The 14,569-nt window shown below is 60.3% G+C and overlaps 1 protein-coding gene across 2 annotated transcripts; it reads left to right on the top strand.

The window, feature by feature from the left end:
- Window positions 1–788: 788 nt before the first annotated feature.
- On the top strand, window positions 789–13,656 carry UBXN6 (UBX domain protein 6). 2 transcript variants are annotated; one of them, XM_045380494.2, is made up of 11 exons: window positions 789–987; window positions 4,818–4,981; window positions 5,397–5,461; window positions 6,424–6,552; window positions 10,213–10,310; window positions 11,015–11,090; window positions 11,707–11,791; window positions 11,908–12,127; window positions 12,218–12,348; window positions 12,433–12,581; window positions 13,036–13,656. In XM_045380494.2, exons 1-11 carry the CDS (start codon window positions 905–907, stop codon window positions 13,159–13,161), a joined length of 1,326 nt encoding a protein of 441 aa, XP_045236429.1. In that variant the 5' UTR covers window positions 789–904; the 3' UTR covers window positions 13,162–13,656. The 2 variants fall into 2 exon arrangements, with proteins under 2 accessions (XP_045236429.1, XP_005587624.1); XM_005587567.5 differs by lacking the exon at window positions 789–987 and adding an exon at window positions 1,752–1,837.
- The last annotated feature ends 913 nt before the right edge of the window (window positions 13,657–14,569 follow it).

Genomic DNA, 14,569 nt, shown 5'->3' with positions numbered 1-14,569 from the left:
TGGATCCCCAGGTCCCAATCGGATGCATCCTCTTAAACAGCTTCTACCTAGGGTAAGTGGTGGTGGTGGTGGTGGTGGTGTTGGTGGGGTGGGGTGGGGGGCTTCAGGGACCAAAACAGGGCCAGAAGGTGGGGGCCTCCAATACCCCACATTAAATTGGGACTTTATCACGTAAGCTCTGGGGAGACAGGGAAGGTTGGATTTTTGTTTGTTTTGCTTGAGACAGGGTCTCTCTCTGTTGCCCAGGCTGGAATGCGGTGGCTTGATCACAGCTCACTGCAGTCTCGACCTCCTGGGTTCAAGTGGTCCTCCCGCCTCCGCCTGCCAAGTAGCTCAGAGGTGCGCGCCACCACCCTCGGCTATTATTTTATTTTACTTTTTTTTTTTTTTTTTTTAAATAGAGACGAGGTTTTGCCATGTTGCCCAGACTGGTCTCCAACTTCTGGAATCAAGCAATCCTCCCGCTTGAGCCTCCGAAAGTGCTGTGATTGCAGGCGTGAGCCACCGTGCCCAGCTTAGGTTGAGCAGCGAAAGGGACAGGGCCCAGTGCTTTCTCTGCGAGGTTCAGTCGTCCTGTCACCGTCTGTCACCGTTTGGGGAGCGCCACGGAAGCTGCCAGGCAAGGCACTGACTCTAATCGAGAGGCGCACTCGTCGCCCTGGCAACGGAGTCCCGAAGAACCACAGAGATGCGGCTCCAGCGTACAGAGCGGCCGCCTGGGCCAGCGAGGCACCGAGCGCTAGAGAGGCACTTCTAGCCTATTGTCACGTGGTCGGCCTCGGGAAGGCGGGACTTCCGGCGGCGCGGTATTTTTTTTCCGGTGGCTGGTCCCGGGCGGCCCCTCCCCGACTGGGCCCTGTGCCCCCCGCCCCCGCGGCCCCTCGCCGCCGGGCCAGCCGCCACCATGAAGAAATTCTTTCAGGAGTTCAAGGCCGACATCAAGTTCAAGAGCGCGGGACCCGGTCAGAAGCTCACAGAGTCCGTGGGGTGCGTGAGGAACGCAGGGGCGGCCGGGGAGAGGGGTCTGGGGCCTCGGGCGGCTCGGGAGATCGGAGAGGGCGAGGGGCTGGGGAGCGGCAGCCGAGAGTCAGGGGAGGGGGAGAGGCTCCGGGGGCGGGGCAAGCGGGGCCGAGGATGGGCGTCAGGGGGAGGGGAGAGAGATCTGGGGTCAGGGCAGGAGGGGGCGGGTGTGAGCCGGGGGCGGGGCAAGGGAGGCGGGGGGAGGGGAACATGCGCAGGGGGCGGGGCAAGGGGGCCGGGTGGGAGGGGATGTCTCGGGGGCGGGGCCGCAGGAGGGTCCGAGGCAGTGGCGGGGGATTAGGGCGGCGGGGCTGCAGGAAGTTGGGGGTCAGTGGAGCGACCCTGGGGGAAAAAAGGGATGATCAGTTCTGAGACGGGTGATAAGGGAGAGGTCTGGGGACCCGGCTGGTCCTTAAGTGGCCGGGATGATTTGGGGGAATCTAGGTGACCATGGATGAGAGCTGAGCTTGGAGGAAGACGCACAACTGTGGGGTGGGGTGGTGGAGAGTTGTTCTGAGGCATCCATGGGAAGAGGGGTTCTGGACTTGGGATCTGGAGCACGTGGGAGGCTGATGGGAGACCAGGAAGAGTCTGGAAGGCCAAGGAGGCCGGGGTGGGTAGCGTCTTCAGTCACCTGGGAGGGGCTGAGGAAGGTGTGTGAGGAGACTGGAGGTGAGGGACTCTGACAGATGGACTGTGACACGGGAGGGGCCTGAGAGGAGAAGACCGGCGAGATTGACGCGTCTGAGCAGGTTGGGAGAAAGGCCTTCTCTGCGAGGCTTCTCTGCCAGGTCACTGTGCCAAGTGGATTATGGAGGTGAGAGGGGAGGGGAAAGGAGATAAGTGCCGGGCAGGCTTCCGGATCGTCTAGGGAGGACTTGGAGAGAAGGGCCTGAGCAGGGCTGAGCCAGCTGGGAGGGCAGGTGGAGGGCCGGGAAAGAAGTGGCGCTGGAGAGGGTGCGAGGCTGAGGGCTGCTGGGCTGAGAAAAGGGAAGCTGGAAGAGCTGGGGCTGCTGCAGGGAGCTGGCTGGCCAGGGGGTGGTGGAGACTGATGGAGAGTGACTGAGGAAGGAGGTCAGCCAGGCAGCCAGGGTAGGGGTCTGTAAGCAATAATGGAAGGGATTGTGAAGGGGTGGGGGCTGGGAGGGGGTAGGAGGAGAGGCAGGGAGGTGGCAGGAAGTGGGGGTCAGGGAATCACGGGTTGGTGGGGTGGTGATGGAGGTAGGGGCATAGCGAGGAATTCAGGGTTCCTAGGGGAGAGCAGGAGAGCAAAGGCTGAGTGAGAGAGGGAGGGGGGTCAGGGAGAGAAGTGGACAAATGGGGGGAGCCCTTCATTGATTCAACCAGTAGTGGATGGGGTTAGGACTGGGCGTGACAGGAAGGATGCAGGGCATCAGGGTGATGGCTGGGTCAGCCCAGAGCCTGGCGGAGAGGGGAAGGTCAGAGGGGAGACTCGGGAAGGGAAGGGGTGCGGAGGTCCTCTCTGGAGCGAGACTGGATATCCAGGGTGTGTGGGGCGTGTGGGCACCAAGTCCTGTTTTAGGCTGCAGTGGTGGACAGGAGAAGGCCTCTGCTGTCCCAGGGCTCACCTTCTAGAGGGAGCTGATGGACAAATAAACCAACAGACCTCAGAGGAGGGCTCAGGCGGTACCCAGGGCCTTGAAGGAGGGTGAGCAGACGCCATCAGGTGGTTTGGGAAGGCCTCTCCCAGGACACAGTGAGACTCAGCCGTGGGGAAATCAGCCCCCTCCTTCTCTCCCTGTGGCAGCTCTAGCCCTTTCCAGATCCCCTGTCCTCCTCCCTCCCCGCAGGAGAACACTGTGGGCATAAGGCGCAGACAGTGCAGGGCCTTGCGGCGGGGAGCAGCTGGGGTATGGGAAGAACCGCGGGGAGCCCAGGGGAGCCAGGCCAGGGGAGGGCAGTGGGCCAGGCCGGGAAGGGCTCTCCGGCCGAGGGAGGCTTTAGGATTTCGTGGTGGGGGGGCGTCGTGCAGTGGAGTGATGCTGACGCTCCCTGGCTGAGGTTGCAGAAGGGTCCCTGTGGCTGCCCAGGGCGGGCAGGGTCCATGACCGGTTGGGGTGAGGTGCCCTGGGAAATGCCATTTTGTTGGAAAGACCTAGATATCGGATGGGGCTGGGATGGGTCTTCATGAGTCATCTCCTCTTCCACCCAAGATGCTGCGCTGTGGGAGGACTAGATAGGCAGGGGTGGGCACGAAGCTAAGCCTCGAGACGAGGAGGGAGGGCTGCCCGAGTATCTAAGCAGAGCCAGAGGAGTACAGGGCTTGAACTGAGAGCCTGGCCTCCAGGAAGTTTTAATAGACTTACGACATGGAAAGTGACACAGTCCCTGAATTCACGGGAGGGGCCCGAGAGGAGACAGGCGAGACAGACGCATCCGAGCAGGTTGGCAGAAAGGGCTTCTCTGCCAGGCCACTGTGCCAAGTGGATTATGGAACCCTCCTTGGTGTAGGGCTCAGCAGGGCGGAACCGCGAGTCCATGAGCTCTTGGTACTTGCACAGCCCCGGGCCTGGCATGGAGTGGCCAGGGCGAGGCTGGTTCTGCTGTCCGCTGACCCCAGGGTCCTGCCACAAGGGTGGTGTGGCATGGGGCACATTGCCCGGACTTCCTGACCCTCTTGGGTTTGGGAACGGGATGGTGAGGCCTCCCTGGCAGCTTGTTAGGAGGAGTCAACCAACCAAGCCGACCGGCTCCCAGCAGGGGGCCCAGCACACAGTAGGTGCTCAGCAAACGAAGCTGTGACCTGAGGGTGGAGACTCTCACAGCAGGGAGTGGGGGAGGATGTGGCATCCCTTGAGTCTCCTCAATTCCTGAGGATGTGGGCTGGGTGCTGTGGCTCATGCCTGTAGTCCCAGCAGTTTGGGAGGCCCTGGTGGGAGGATCATTTGAGGCCAAGAGTTCGAGACCAACCTGAGCTACACAGCGAGACCCTGTCTCGATAGAAAAATTAGTCATGCGTGGCCGGGCGCGGTGGCTCAAGCCTGTAATCCCAGCACTTTGGGAGGCCGAGACGGGCGTATCACAAGGTCAGGAGATCGAGACCAGCCTGGCTAAATACGGTGAAACCCCGTCTCTACTAAAAAATACAAAAAACTAGCCGGGTGAGGTGGTGGGCGCCTGTAGTCCCAGCTACTCGGGAGGCTGAGGCAGGAGAATGGCGTAGACCCGGGAGGCGGAGCTTGCAGTGAGCTGAGATGCGGCCACTGCACTCCAGCCTGGGCGACAGAGCGAGACTCCGTCTCAAAAAAAAAAAAAAGAAAAATTAGCCATGCGTGATGATGCTTGCCTCCAAGTCCCAGCTACTCGGGAGGCTGAGGCGGGAGGATTCCTTGAGCCTGGGAACTCAGGGTTGCAGTGAGCCGTGATCGTGCCATTGTACTCCAGCATGGGTGACAGAGCAAGACCCTGTCTCAAAAAGAAAAAAAAAAAGGCCCTGAGGATATCAAGGTGCCTTCGCCTCGGGAGGGGTGCTGCCACCCCATTTTACAAACGAGGATGCTGAGGCCCAGTGGGGCAGGACTTGCCCTGTGGTGCAGAACTGAGCGGAACCAGCATCTCCTTCCTCCAGGGGCTCTTCCGCTTGCAGAAGAACCATCTGGTGGCTGCGGGTGGCCCCTGGGAAGCAGGCGTCCTGGCCCGCATAGGCAGGGACACGTCTGACTGGTGGTGCTGGTGGCAGGAGCTGGGGAGCAGCAGAAGCTCCCCTGTGTGACCGCACGTCAGGTTTGCCGGCCACCTCAGGAGGATACACTCGCTCTCCCTCGGTCTGTCCCCAGGGAAAAGGCCCCCAAACAGAAGTCCAGCCAGCCGGCCCCGAGGCCGCCCCGCCAGGGACCCACCAATGAGGCACAGATGGCGGCCGCTGCCGCCCTGGCCCGGCTGGAGCAGAAGCAGTCCCGGGCCTGGGGCCCCACGTCGCAGGACAGCATCCGAAACCAGGGTGAGATGTGGCCCGCCCCGGGCCCAGGTCGGGGCTGTTTGAGGTTCCCAGCCTTAGTGCCTGGCCCTGGACGCAGAAGTCCAGGGCCTGGAAGCAGCTGTGGGGGTGTGAGGGTCACCCTTGGGAGCGACTCACCAAGGGCAGGTGCTGGGGGAAGGGCAGCTTCCTGGGGAGCGGGTGGGAGCAGAGACTTGGAGCAGAAACAGGGACTGCGCAGGCAGTGGGGTGCTGGCTCAGGCTGAGGGGTGGGTGCAGAGCGAGTCCCGCAGGGGACCTCCAGCCTGACCTCCAGCAGCAGCAGGCTGGGGTGTTGTGCATGGCTCACGGGCCCACCCCAGGAATGAGGGGGCTCGGGCCAGGACAGAGGCGAGCTCACCACCCTGGCTCTGCTTCTCCTTCTTGGGCTGCCTTCCAGTGAGAAAGGAACTGCAAGCCGAAGCCACCGTCAGCGGGAGCCCCGAGGCCCCAGGGACCAACGTGGTAAGAACAGCCACTGGTGGCACTGTCCCACGCTGAGGGGTGGGGACAGCTTGACTTCATCGTGGGGGAGATGTGGCCACTGCCCTTGGGGCTCCAGGGTGGTTAGGAAACCTTGCCCTGCAAGGTGGAGGCGGGTTGTGGTGGAACATGGTGTTGTCCGGACCTTCGGGGCTCGGCAGCTGAGGATGCTGGCTCAGGCCTGGAGAAGTGGGCCTCAGGTACATAAGCCCATCGCTCCTTCCCCTTAACCCGTTAAGGTGGATGCAGTTACAGTTCTCACTTTTCAGAAAGAGAACCGGGGTTGAGAGAGGTCAAACCAGCTGTCCTCTCTCCTATTCCCCCAGAACCAGCAAAGACAGGACTGGCTAGTCTGTGGCTTCAGAGCCTGTCCCCTACCACTGCCTGCTCCTGCCTGGCTTGGAGGTCAAGGGGCTCCGTGGAGACGGGTGGAATCAGGGAGGCCTTCCTGTAGGAGGTGGGCCTTGAGAGCTCTGCTGAAAGGAGTTCTAAGCAGCTTGATCCTCGAGGATTCAGTGAATTTTAGCACGCAGGGACCTTAGAGATGGCCTAGAAACGGAGGCCCAAAAGTCAGGCCTTGTCCAGGGCACTGTGCCCACGGACTCCCACACAGAGCTCCTTCCTCACCAGCTTGGGGACAGGACCAGCAGGAGCCCAGCTGCCGTCTGCTGAGTGCTTCCTGCGTGTCAGAAGCTGCTCCGTGCTTTCCTTTCCTTACCTTGTTTAGTTCTGAATAGGCCCCACAGGGACATTTGACATACCAGGGAACAGGCTGAGGGATCCAGTCACTTGGCCAGGGTGTCTCCCATGGCCACCAAGTGGAAGGGACAGCATGGGGGCTAGAGATGTCTGGTTCTGCGGGCCACACTCAGGACTGTGGTGCTCGGCGAGGCTCGGGGTGGCTTCTGTCCACAGTCCAGACTCGGACACTTTCACCGCCCCAGGTATCTGAGCCCAGAGAGGAAGGCTCTGCCCACCTGGCCGTGCCTGGTGTGTACTTCACCTGTCCGCTCACTGGGGCCACCCTGAGGAAGGACCAGCGGGACGCCCGCATCAAGGAAGCCATTCTTTCGGTGAGTGGCGCCCCGTGTGCTCCTGCCCCAACCTGTAGCTTCCTGTGCCTGCGCCACCCCCCATCGGAAGCCCAGGTGGTACAGGTCCCTCCCAGAGTCCCCAGAGCCCACTGCTAGTAGTGAAGTCCCTCTTCTGATACCCCGAATCCAGGCACACCATTGTGTATGCATCCGTATCTCCTCTCTCCCAGCTAGGTTTGTCTTTCTTTTTGAGATGGAGTCTCACTCTGTCACCCAGGCTGGAGTGCAGTGGTGCATTCTCGGCTCACTACAACCTCTGCCTCCTGGATTCAAACGATTCTCGTGCCTCAGCCTCCCAAGTAGCTGGGATTACAGGTGCCTGCCACCACGCCCAGCTAATTTTTGTATTTTTAGTAGAGATGGGGTTTTACCATGTTGACCATGCTGGTCTCGAACTTTTGCCTCAAGTGACCCACCCGCCTCAGCCTCCCAAAGTGCTGGGATAACAGGTGTGATCCACCGTGCCTGGCCTGGTTTTGTTTTTCATAAAAGGTTATGTATTATTTGCTTCAGTACAGAAAGAACTTCCTACAAAATTAGCCGGGTGTGGTGGCATATGCCTGCAATCCCAGCTACTCGGGAGGCTGAGGCAAAAGAATTGCTTGAATCTGGGAGGCGGAGGTTGTGGTGAGCTGAGATCGTGCCATTGCACTCCAGCCTGGGCAACAAGAGCGAAACTCGGTCTCAAAAAACAAAAAACAAACAAACAAAAGAACAAAAATAACTTCCACAGCATCTTTTTTCCCCTAATACAGCAAGTCCTCACTTAACACCATCAATAGGTTCTCAGAAACCTCGGTTTTAGCTTGGGCAACATGGCAAAACCCTGTCTCTACCAAAAATAAAAACAGAAACAAATTAGTTGGGCATGCTGCCGTGCACCTGTAGTCCTTGCTACTCAGAAGGCCAAGGTAGGAGGATTGCTTGAGCCTGGGAGGTGGAGGCTGCAGTGAGCCGTGATCAGGCCACTGCACACCAGCCTGGGTGATATGTGAGACCCTTTCTCAAAAAGTAATAACAGTGGCCAGGCGCGGTGGCTCACGCCTGTAATCCCAGCACTTTGGGAGGCCGAGGCGGGTGGATCACCTGAGGTCAGAAGTTCAAGACCAGCCTGGTCAACATAGTGAAACCCCGTATCTACTAAACATACAAAAATTAGCCAGGCATGGTGACAGGCGCCTGTATCCCAGCTACTCGGGAGGCTGCGGCAGGATAATCACTTGAACCCCGGAGGCAGAGGTTGCCGTGAGCCGAGATCGTGCCATTGAGCTCCAGCCTGGGCACTGGGCGACAAGAGCAAAACTTCGTCTAAAAAAAAAAATAGTAACAGTTCCATGGAGACTCTCCAGACTCACACCTACTCCAGCAGTGTGTGCGAAAGCACCCGTGTCCCCATCCTCTCACCGTACTGTAAATCACCAAACTTTGATCTTTACCCCTATTGACAAGTGAAAATAACATCCCAGGATAGATTTAATTTACACTTTCCTTATTTTAGGTTGGGTTGGCCATGTTTCATATGAAAATGCATCCTTTGTACATTATTAGATAGTTTGTCTTTTTCTTAGTGATTTGTAGGCACTCTTTATATATTAGGCAATTCAGGCTTTTGCCTATGATATGAGTTGCACATATTTCCCTCTAGTTGCTCATATGCTGGCTCTGCTTATGGTCGCTTTGCTGCGTAGGATTTTTTGATCTCTGTATAATTAAATGTGTCAGTCTTATTTCATGGCTTTTGGGTTTGGGGCTATTCTTAGAAATGCTTTACCCACTTCCATGCTGAGAGAATTCTTTTGTGGCCTCTCCAGGGTTATTTTATTTTATTTTTTTGAGACAGAGTCTTGCTCTGTCACTAGGCTGGAGTACAGTGGTGCAATCTCGGCTCACCGCAACCTCTGCTTCCCGGGTTCAAGGGATTCTCCTGCCTCAGCTTCCCAAGTAGCTAGGACTACAGGTGCCCGCCACCACGCCCGGCTGACTTTTGTATTTTTAGTAGAGATGGGGTTTCACCATGTTGGCCAGAATGGTCTCGATCTCCTGACCTCGTGGTCCACCCGCCTCGGCCTCCCAAAGTGCTAGGATTCCAGGCGTGAGCCACCGCGCCCGGCCTCCAGTGCTTTTCTTCTGGCTTCTCACTGACTGCTGGCTTGTTGTTTCTATGGTTGAAGCTTTGATCCAGCTGGAGCGTGTTATTATGTAACACGGCAGGGTGGCGCTGATGTTATTTTTTTCTAGATCTTGGCTCAGTTCTCTTCTCAGCCCCACCTGTGGAGAGCACCTGTCTTTTGCTCACAGCTGTGAAATCCCACCTTTCTTACAAAGTACATTCCTGTATGGATATGGTCGCCTTCCTGGCCACTGTTGCTTCGTCCCTTGTCTGTGCACGTACCCAGCTCCTGACCTAAGCCTGGCAGCCAGTTGCCCAAAACGCCCGAGGGCCGCTTTTGGAGCTGACGCCCTTCCCTTGGCAGGTGTGCTGTCCCGGGCACTCTGATCCCCAGGAAGCTGTTGTCCTGGGGACGGCGGGGGCGTCTCGCAGCTCTGCCTCTCTCTGCAGCCGCGTGCTCTGCCCCGCTCCCCACATCACCTCGGCAACTAAACCGGCAGACTGGGCTGGGTCCCAATTTTCTGTTGGCTTGAGCCCCGGCTCAGCGTGTGGGTCATGGGTCTGTGTGACGCAGGGGGCTGCTGAGGGACCCTGTTGTGCAGTTGAGGGTGGGGGATGGTGGGTGGAGCTCTGGGCTGCCTGGGCAGGTGGCCCGAATCCTGACACGTGGTCCTGGGCGGCCCTGCTGTTCACCCGCCCTCATCTGGGCAGCCCAGGGAGGTGCGGGTGGCAGCCCTGCTTCTCAGGCCACGGGTGGCTCTCTGGGTGTGGCCGTGTGCGGTAGCTGTGCCGAGCGTGAATGGCTTTGTGCCTCAGTGTTGTCCGGGTCTTAGGGTACCTGTTCTCAGCCTCTCCGTGCTGGGACGCTGTACCTCACAGTCAGCAGGGCTGGCTCTGGGAAACCCCAGGAATTCCGGCTGTGACTTCTCCCCTCCCCTAGTAACATAGGCGGGACCTCGGGATGGGGCAGGGGCTGGGGGTATCCGTCTTCCAGCCATTGAGTTTCAGACATTGAGGGTTGCAGACTCATTTGTGTCCTCTCTGCCACCTGCCATCCCTGTGACAAGGGGCCTCTGGGTCTCTTTCTTGACATGAGACCCGGGAGTCGTTCCAGAACGTCCATCATGGGGCTGTGAGGTCAGGAGGGATGCGGTGTCCATGGTGGCGGGAGGTTCTGTAAGGGGCAGCGGCCTTGGTGGATCTCAGCACTGAGGTCGGGTTCTAAAGCCAGAGTGTGAGGCAAAGTTCTGTCACGTCACACCGGCCCCCAAGTCCCGTGGGTCTAGCCTTGAGAAGGCGGAAGGGCAGACTTGAGTTCTGCTCCGTCTTGGCTGTGTCGCCTCTGCCCTGGCGTGTGGGCAGGGCCGGGGTCTTCGAGGGTCTCTCTTTTCCTTTCTGTGATGAGTGCACAGCTAAGGGCTGCTCCACGCCGCCGCTCTGCCTTCCTCTTCCTGTCCCTGTTACCTGGGCAGCGGAGGGCCGTGTGGCCGGGGTTCTCAGTGAGCAGCTTTCCGTTTCCCTCCTCCCAGCACTTCTCCACCGACCCAGTGGCTGCCTCCATCATGAAGATCCACACGTTCAACAAAGACCGGGACCGGGTGAAGCTGGGCGTGGACACCATTGCCAAGTGAGTGCGTGGCCCCTTTGCCCTGCCTGGCCCCTCCGGCTCGCCTCAGCACCCTTCCCACTGGGGCTGTCACCCTCTCTGGTCCCCTCATGACCTGCTGAGGTGGGCTAGGAAGGGAGCACAGGCCGAGAGTAGTGAGGCAGCTCCACCCAGAGGCCTCGGGCAAAGGACTGGGCCTCTTTGGGTCTGTTTACCCATGTGTGAAATGAAGGTGTTTATGGAATCAGGGGTTGCCCACCCTGGCTTCCTTGGGGACCACTCGGGGAGCGTGTGGAGGAGGCGGGGTCCCACCCCACTCCCCGAGTCTCAGGATTGGGGGCAGGCCTGGAAGTCCACGCTGCCCGCCAGCCCCGAGGGAGCCCCCCACAGGAGCCCCCTGCTGCCGCTGCGGCCCCCCGGCTCTGGCTCTCCACTCTTCCGGCCCTGTGGCTCCCCCACCGCTGTGGTTAACTGGTGCCCTTCTAGGACTGGTGGGACAGTGAGGGGTTCCATGGGGCTCCTGCCGGCACCAGGGGTGGGCTCCGTGGGGTGTGCGAGGTATGCCTTCCACCCGGAGACGGTCTCCTGCCCTGGGGTCACTGGGCCGCTTCTTCCCTCTGACTAGAGGCCAAGTGTGGCTGAGCCACTGGCCTGGGGCAGGAGGCACAGAGGGGCCGGGCGGGCAGCCTCGGCTGTGCCCCACTCACCTTCTCCACCTACCCCAGGTACCTGGACAACATCCACCTGCACCCCGAGGAGGAGAAGTACCGGAAGATCAAGCTGCAGAACAAGGTGTTCCAGGTGGGCGTGCCTTGTGGCCCCTGGGCCCAGGCTGGGGGTGGGGGCAGCCGGCCTGCAGGAGCCGGTGGTGGCCCACACCAGGCAGTCCCTGGAGGAGCTAGCGAGAGTTGAGCCCCAAGCAGTGAAGCGTTTGGCCAGTAGAAGGTAGCAGGACAAGATAGGGAGCAAGATTTTAATGCACCAGTCACCCCAAATCAACAAATTCTGCCTCTCCTCACCCACATGCTTTTCCTCCTCTTCAGTTGGGCTTGTTTGGGAACATGTCGGCAGTGGGGAGGTTTCTCATGCAAACCAGATGTCTGGTTCTTCTGGGGGAAACGGCAGGGTCTGGCCGCCCTGGCCTGTGTTAGCCTCGCTTCAGGCCCCAGCAGTATCTGGCTCCTCAGCCTCACTCTTCGTGCCTGGTTGTGACTTTTTCCTCTGTGCGGAGCTGGTGGAGACTCCCACCTTAGAAAAGCAGGTTTGCACCTAGTACTGAGGCACCCCCAGGGCTGGGCCCCATACAGGGGTCAACAGCTGCTCCCAATAGCGAGAGCTGGGCCCCTGGACCGGGTGGGGCGTGGCCGGGCCATGGAGGAAGCCAGGGGTCCCCAGTGACCCCCATCTCCACCCCCAGGAGCGCATTAACTGCCTGGAAGGGACCCACGAGTTTTTTGAGGCCATTGGGTTCCAGAAGGTGTTGCTTCCCATCCAGGATCAGGGTAAGCGGACAGGGCTTGGCTGAGTGGGGAATGGGGACAAGGGGCCTCGGGGCAGGAGGGCCCGGCTTGGGGGTCTCTCTGCTGCACAGTGACACCCATATCCTGCCGCGCTGTAGAGGACCCCGAGGAGTTCTACGTGCTGAGCGAGACCACCTTGGCCCAGCCCCAGAGCCTGGAGAGGCACAAGGAACAGCTGCTGGCTGCGGAGCCCGTGCGCGCCAAGCTGGACCGGCAGCGCCGCGTCTTCCAGCCCTCGCCCCTGGCCTCGCAGTTCGAACTGCCCGGGGACTTCTTCAACCTCACGGCAGAGGAGATCAAGCGGGAGCAGAGGCTCAGGTGGGCCTGGTGTCCGCGGAGCGGACTTGAGGCAAAGTGGGGCGGGGTGGGAGAACCCGGGCCAGCTCCTGACCTGGCCCTCATGTGCAGGTCCGACGCAGTGGAGCGGCTGAGCGTGCTGCGGACCAAGGCCATGCGGGAGAAGGAGGAGCAGCGGGGGCTGCGCAAGTACACCTACACGCTGCTGCGCGTGCGCCTCCCCGACGGCTGCCTCCTGCAGGGTGGGCACTTGCGACACTCAGGGAGGGTGGCTTGGGTTGGTGGGGGCCCTGGGCCCCACCTCCTCTGACCTCCCCACTCCCCAGGGACCTTCTACGCCCGGGAACGGCTGGGGGCAGTGTACGGGTTCGTTCGGGAGGCCCTGCACAGCGACTGGCTGCCTTTTGAGCTGCTGGCCTCGGGAGGGCAGAAGCTGTCGGAGGACGAGAACCTGGCCTTGAATGAGTGCGGGCTGGTGAGTGTTGGCCCGCAGGGGACTGCTGACCCGGTGCCTCTGCAGGTTCTCCGGGGACCGGCACAGCCCCTCAGGAGGGAGCCTCCTTGTTTCAGAACAGGGGGCCTGGACAGGTCCCTGGGTTTGAATCCCACTTTCCCACTTACTGGCAACAGGGCCTTGAGCGAGTTCAGAACTACTCCACACCTCAGTTTCCCCTGTCAAATGGGAGCAGTGACTCATGTTAGCTAGTGCAGTAAGTTTAGGCTTAGGTTCTGGGAGTCCCGGAGGGAGAGGGCAGGAGGCCGGGGTGTGAGCCACAGCCTCCACCAGCTGAGATGGCTTCCAGGCCAGGGTATCCCCGAGCCCAGCTTGCCGCTGAGTTTCCCGCAGCGGGAAGGGCCGACTGTGCTCGGCTCTGTCCTTCCACTGCACAGCCACGTGGAGACAGAATGACAGCCTGCCCCCACCGCAGGTGCCCTCTGCCCTCCTGACCTTCTCGTGGGACATGGCTGTGCTGGAGGACATCAAGGCTGCGGGGGTCGAGCCGGACGCCATCCTGAAACCTGAGCTCCTGTCAGCCATCGAGAAGCTCTCTTGAAATAAAAGCAGGGTTGGCCTCAGCCCTGTGGGTGTGTCTCATGCTCTCCCTGTTCCTTCCCCCACCACCCCAGGGCCTCCAAGCCACCTCTGGAAATACTTGGCTCTGCCCCATGGGCACGGGAGGGGCGCCAGCTAGCTGTGGAGCTGTGGAACTGGGCCCCGTGGCAGAGCCCCCATCTCCTGGGGGCTGTGGAGATGCGCCCAAGCCCCCGAGGGAGAGGCCTGGGGATGCCATCAAATCTAAGCCTTCCCTAGCTGCTGGTAACTGTGTCATGAAGCTGCCAGGCAGACACACGTGGCATCTCCCTGGGCAGGAGAACAGGCCTGCAGCACGGGTCCCGTTCCCGTGTGCTGTGGGCGGCAGCGGCTGCGCCTGGCACTAGGGCTGCTCTGTGGATGTGGGTGACGACGGCAGGAGGGGACGCTGGCCTTCCCGCACACAGACCTGCAGTTAGTAAATCATAAGCCCAAATAAACAGGGTGTTTGAATCTAGTTTTTTGGTGCTCCATTGAAACCATGGGACACAGGGCAGGCTCACCTGCTATAGAGCAGGCGGCACGGGGGCTGGGCATGGCTCCCTGTCAAGGCAGCACCAGGCGGACACCTGCTCTCGGGCCAATGCCTGGCCACAAGTGCCCGATGAGCCACTTGCCTGGGGAGGAAATCCCATGCGCTAGGGGAGGCTGTGCTGTGCCCACAAAGGCCCAGTCCCCACGGGCCTCCCCCAGCTTGGGAGACGAGTGCTGTCACAGGCCTGGCTTCCCTGTAGCCAGAGGGACAGGGCGTCCTGAGACAGCCACATCCTCTTCCTGGAACCTGCAGATGCGCGACTTCACCTGGCAAGAGGGGCTTGGATTGTATGATGAAAGGTCTTGAGCTGAGATGATCCTGGGTGGTCCGGGACCCAGTGTCCTCACAAGAGGTGGCAGGAGGGTGAGGCAGAGGTCAGAGACAGACTGGAAGAGGCTGCACTGTGGCTGTGAAGGTGGAGGAAGGGGCCCTGAGCTGAGGGATGCAGTGCCTCTGAGTACTGGGAAAGTCTCAGGAGGGCCTGGTCTTCCTGCCCACAGCTTGATGTCAGCCTGGTGAGGCACGCGTGCACTCTGACCCCCAGGCTGTGAGATGGTGACTGTTGCTTTAAACCAGGTGGTTTGCGGTGTGGCAGCCCCAGGAGACACAGGGACTCCGCCCTGCAGTGTGGAAGGCGTGTGGAAGGCATGCATACGCCGGGCCCACTGCTGACTTGGGGATGCAGGTCTGCACCTGGGGGAGGTGCCCAGGGCCTATGCTCCTACCCCTGACCTTGCATTGGTCCCTCCCTCGCCCCTGATACTGCCCTAGCTGGTGTGGGCACCCGGCCTGTTGAGAATGAAGGCTGTCACTCCAGTCTTGCGTCCCTGCAGGC

The sequence above is a fragment of the Macaca fascicularis genome, chromosome 19 (assembly GCF_037993035.2).
Source record: "Macaca fascicularis isolate 582-1 chromosome 19, T2T-MFA8v1.1".
Lineage (NCBI taxonomy): Eukaryota > Metazoa > Chordata > Mammalia > Primates > Cercopithecidae > Macaca > Macaca fascicularis.
The sequence above is the reverse complement of the archived record's forward strand: the minus strand, read 5'-3'. Positions and strand labels throughout refer to the sequence as shown.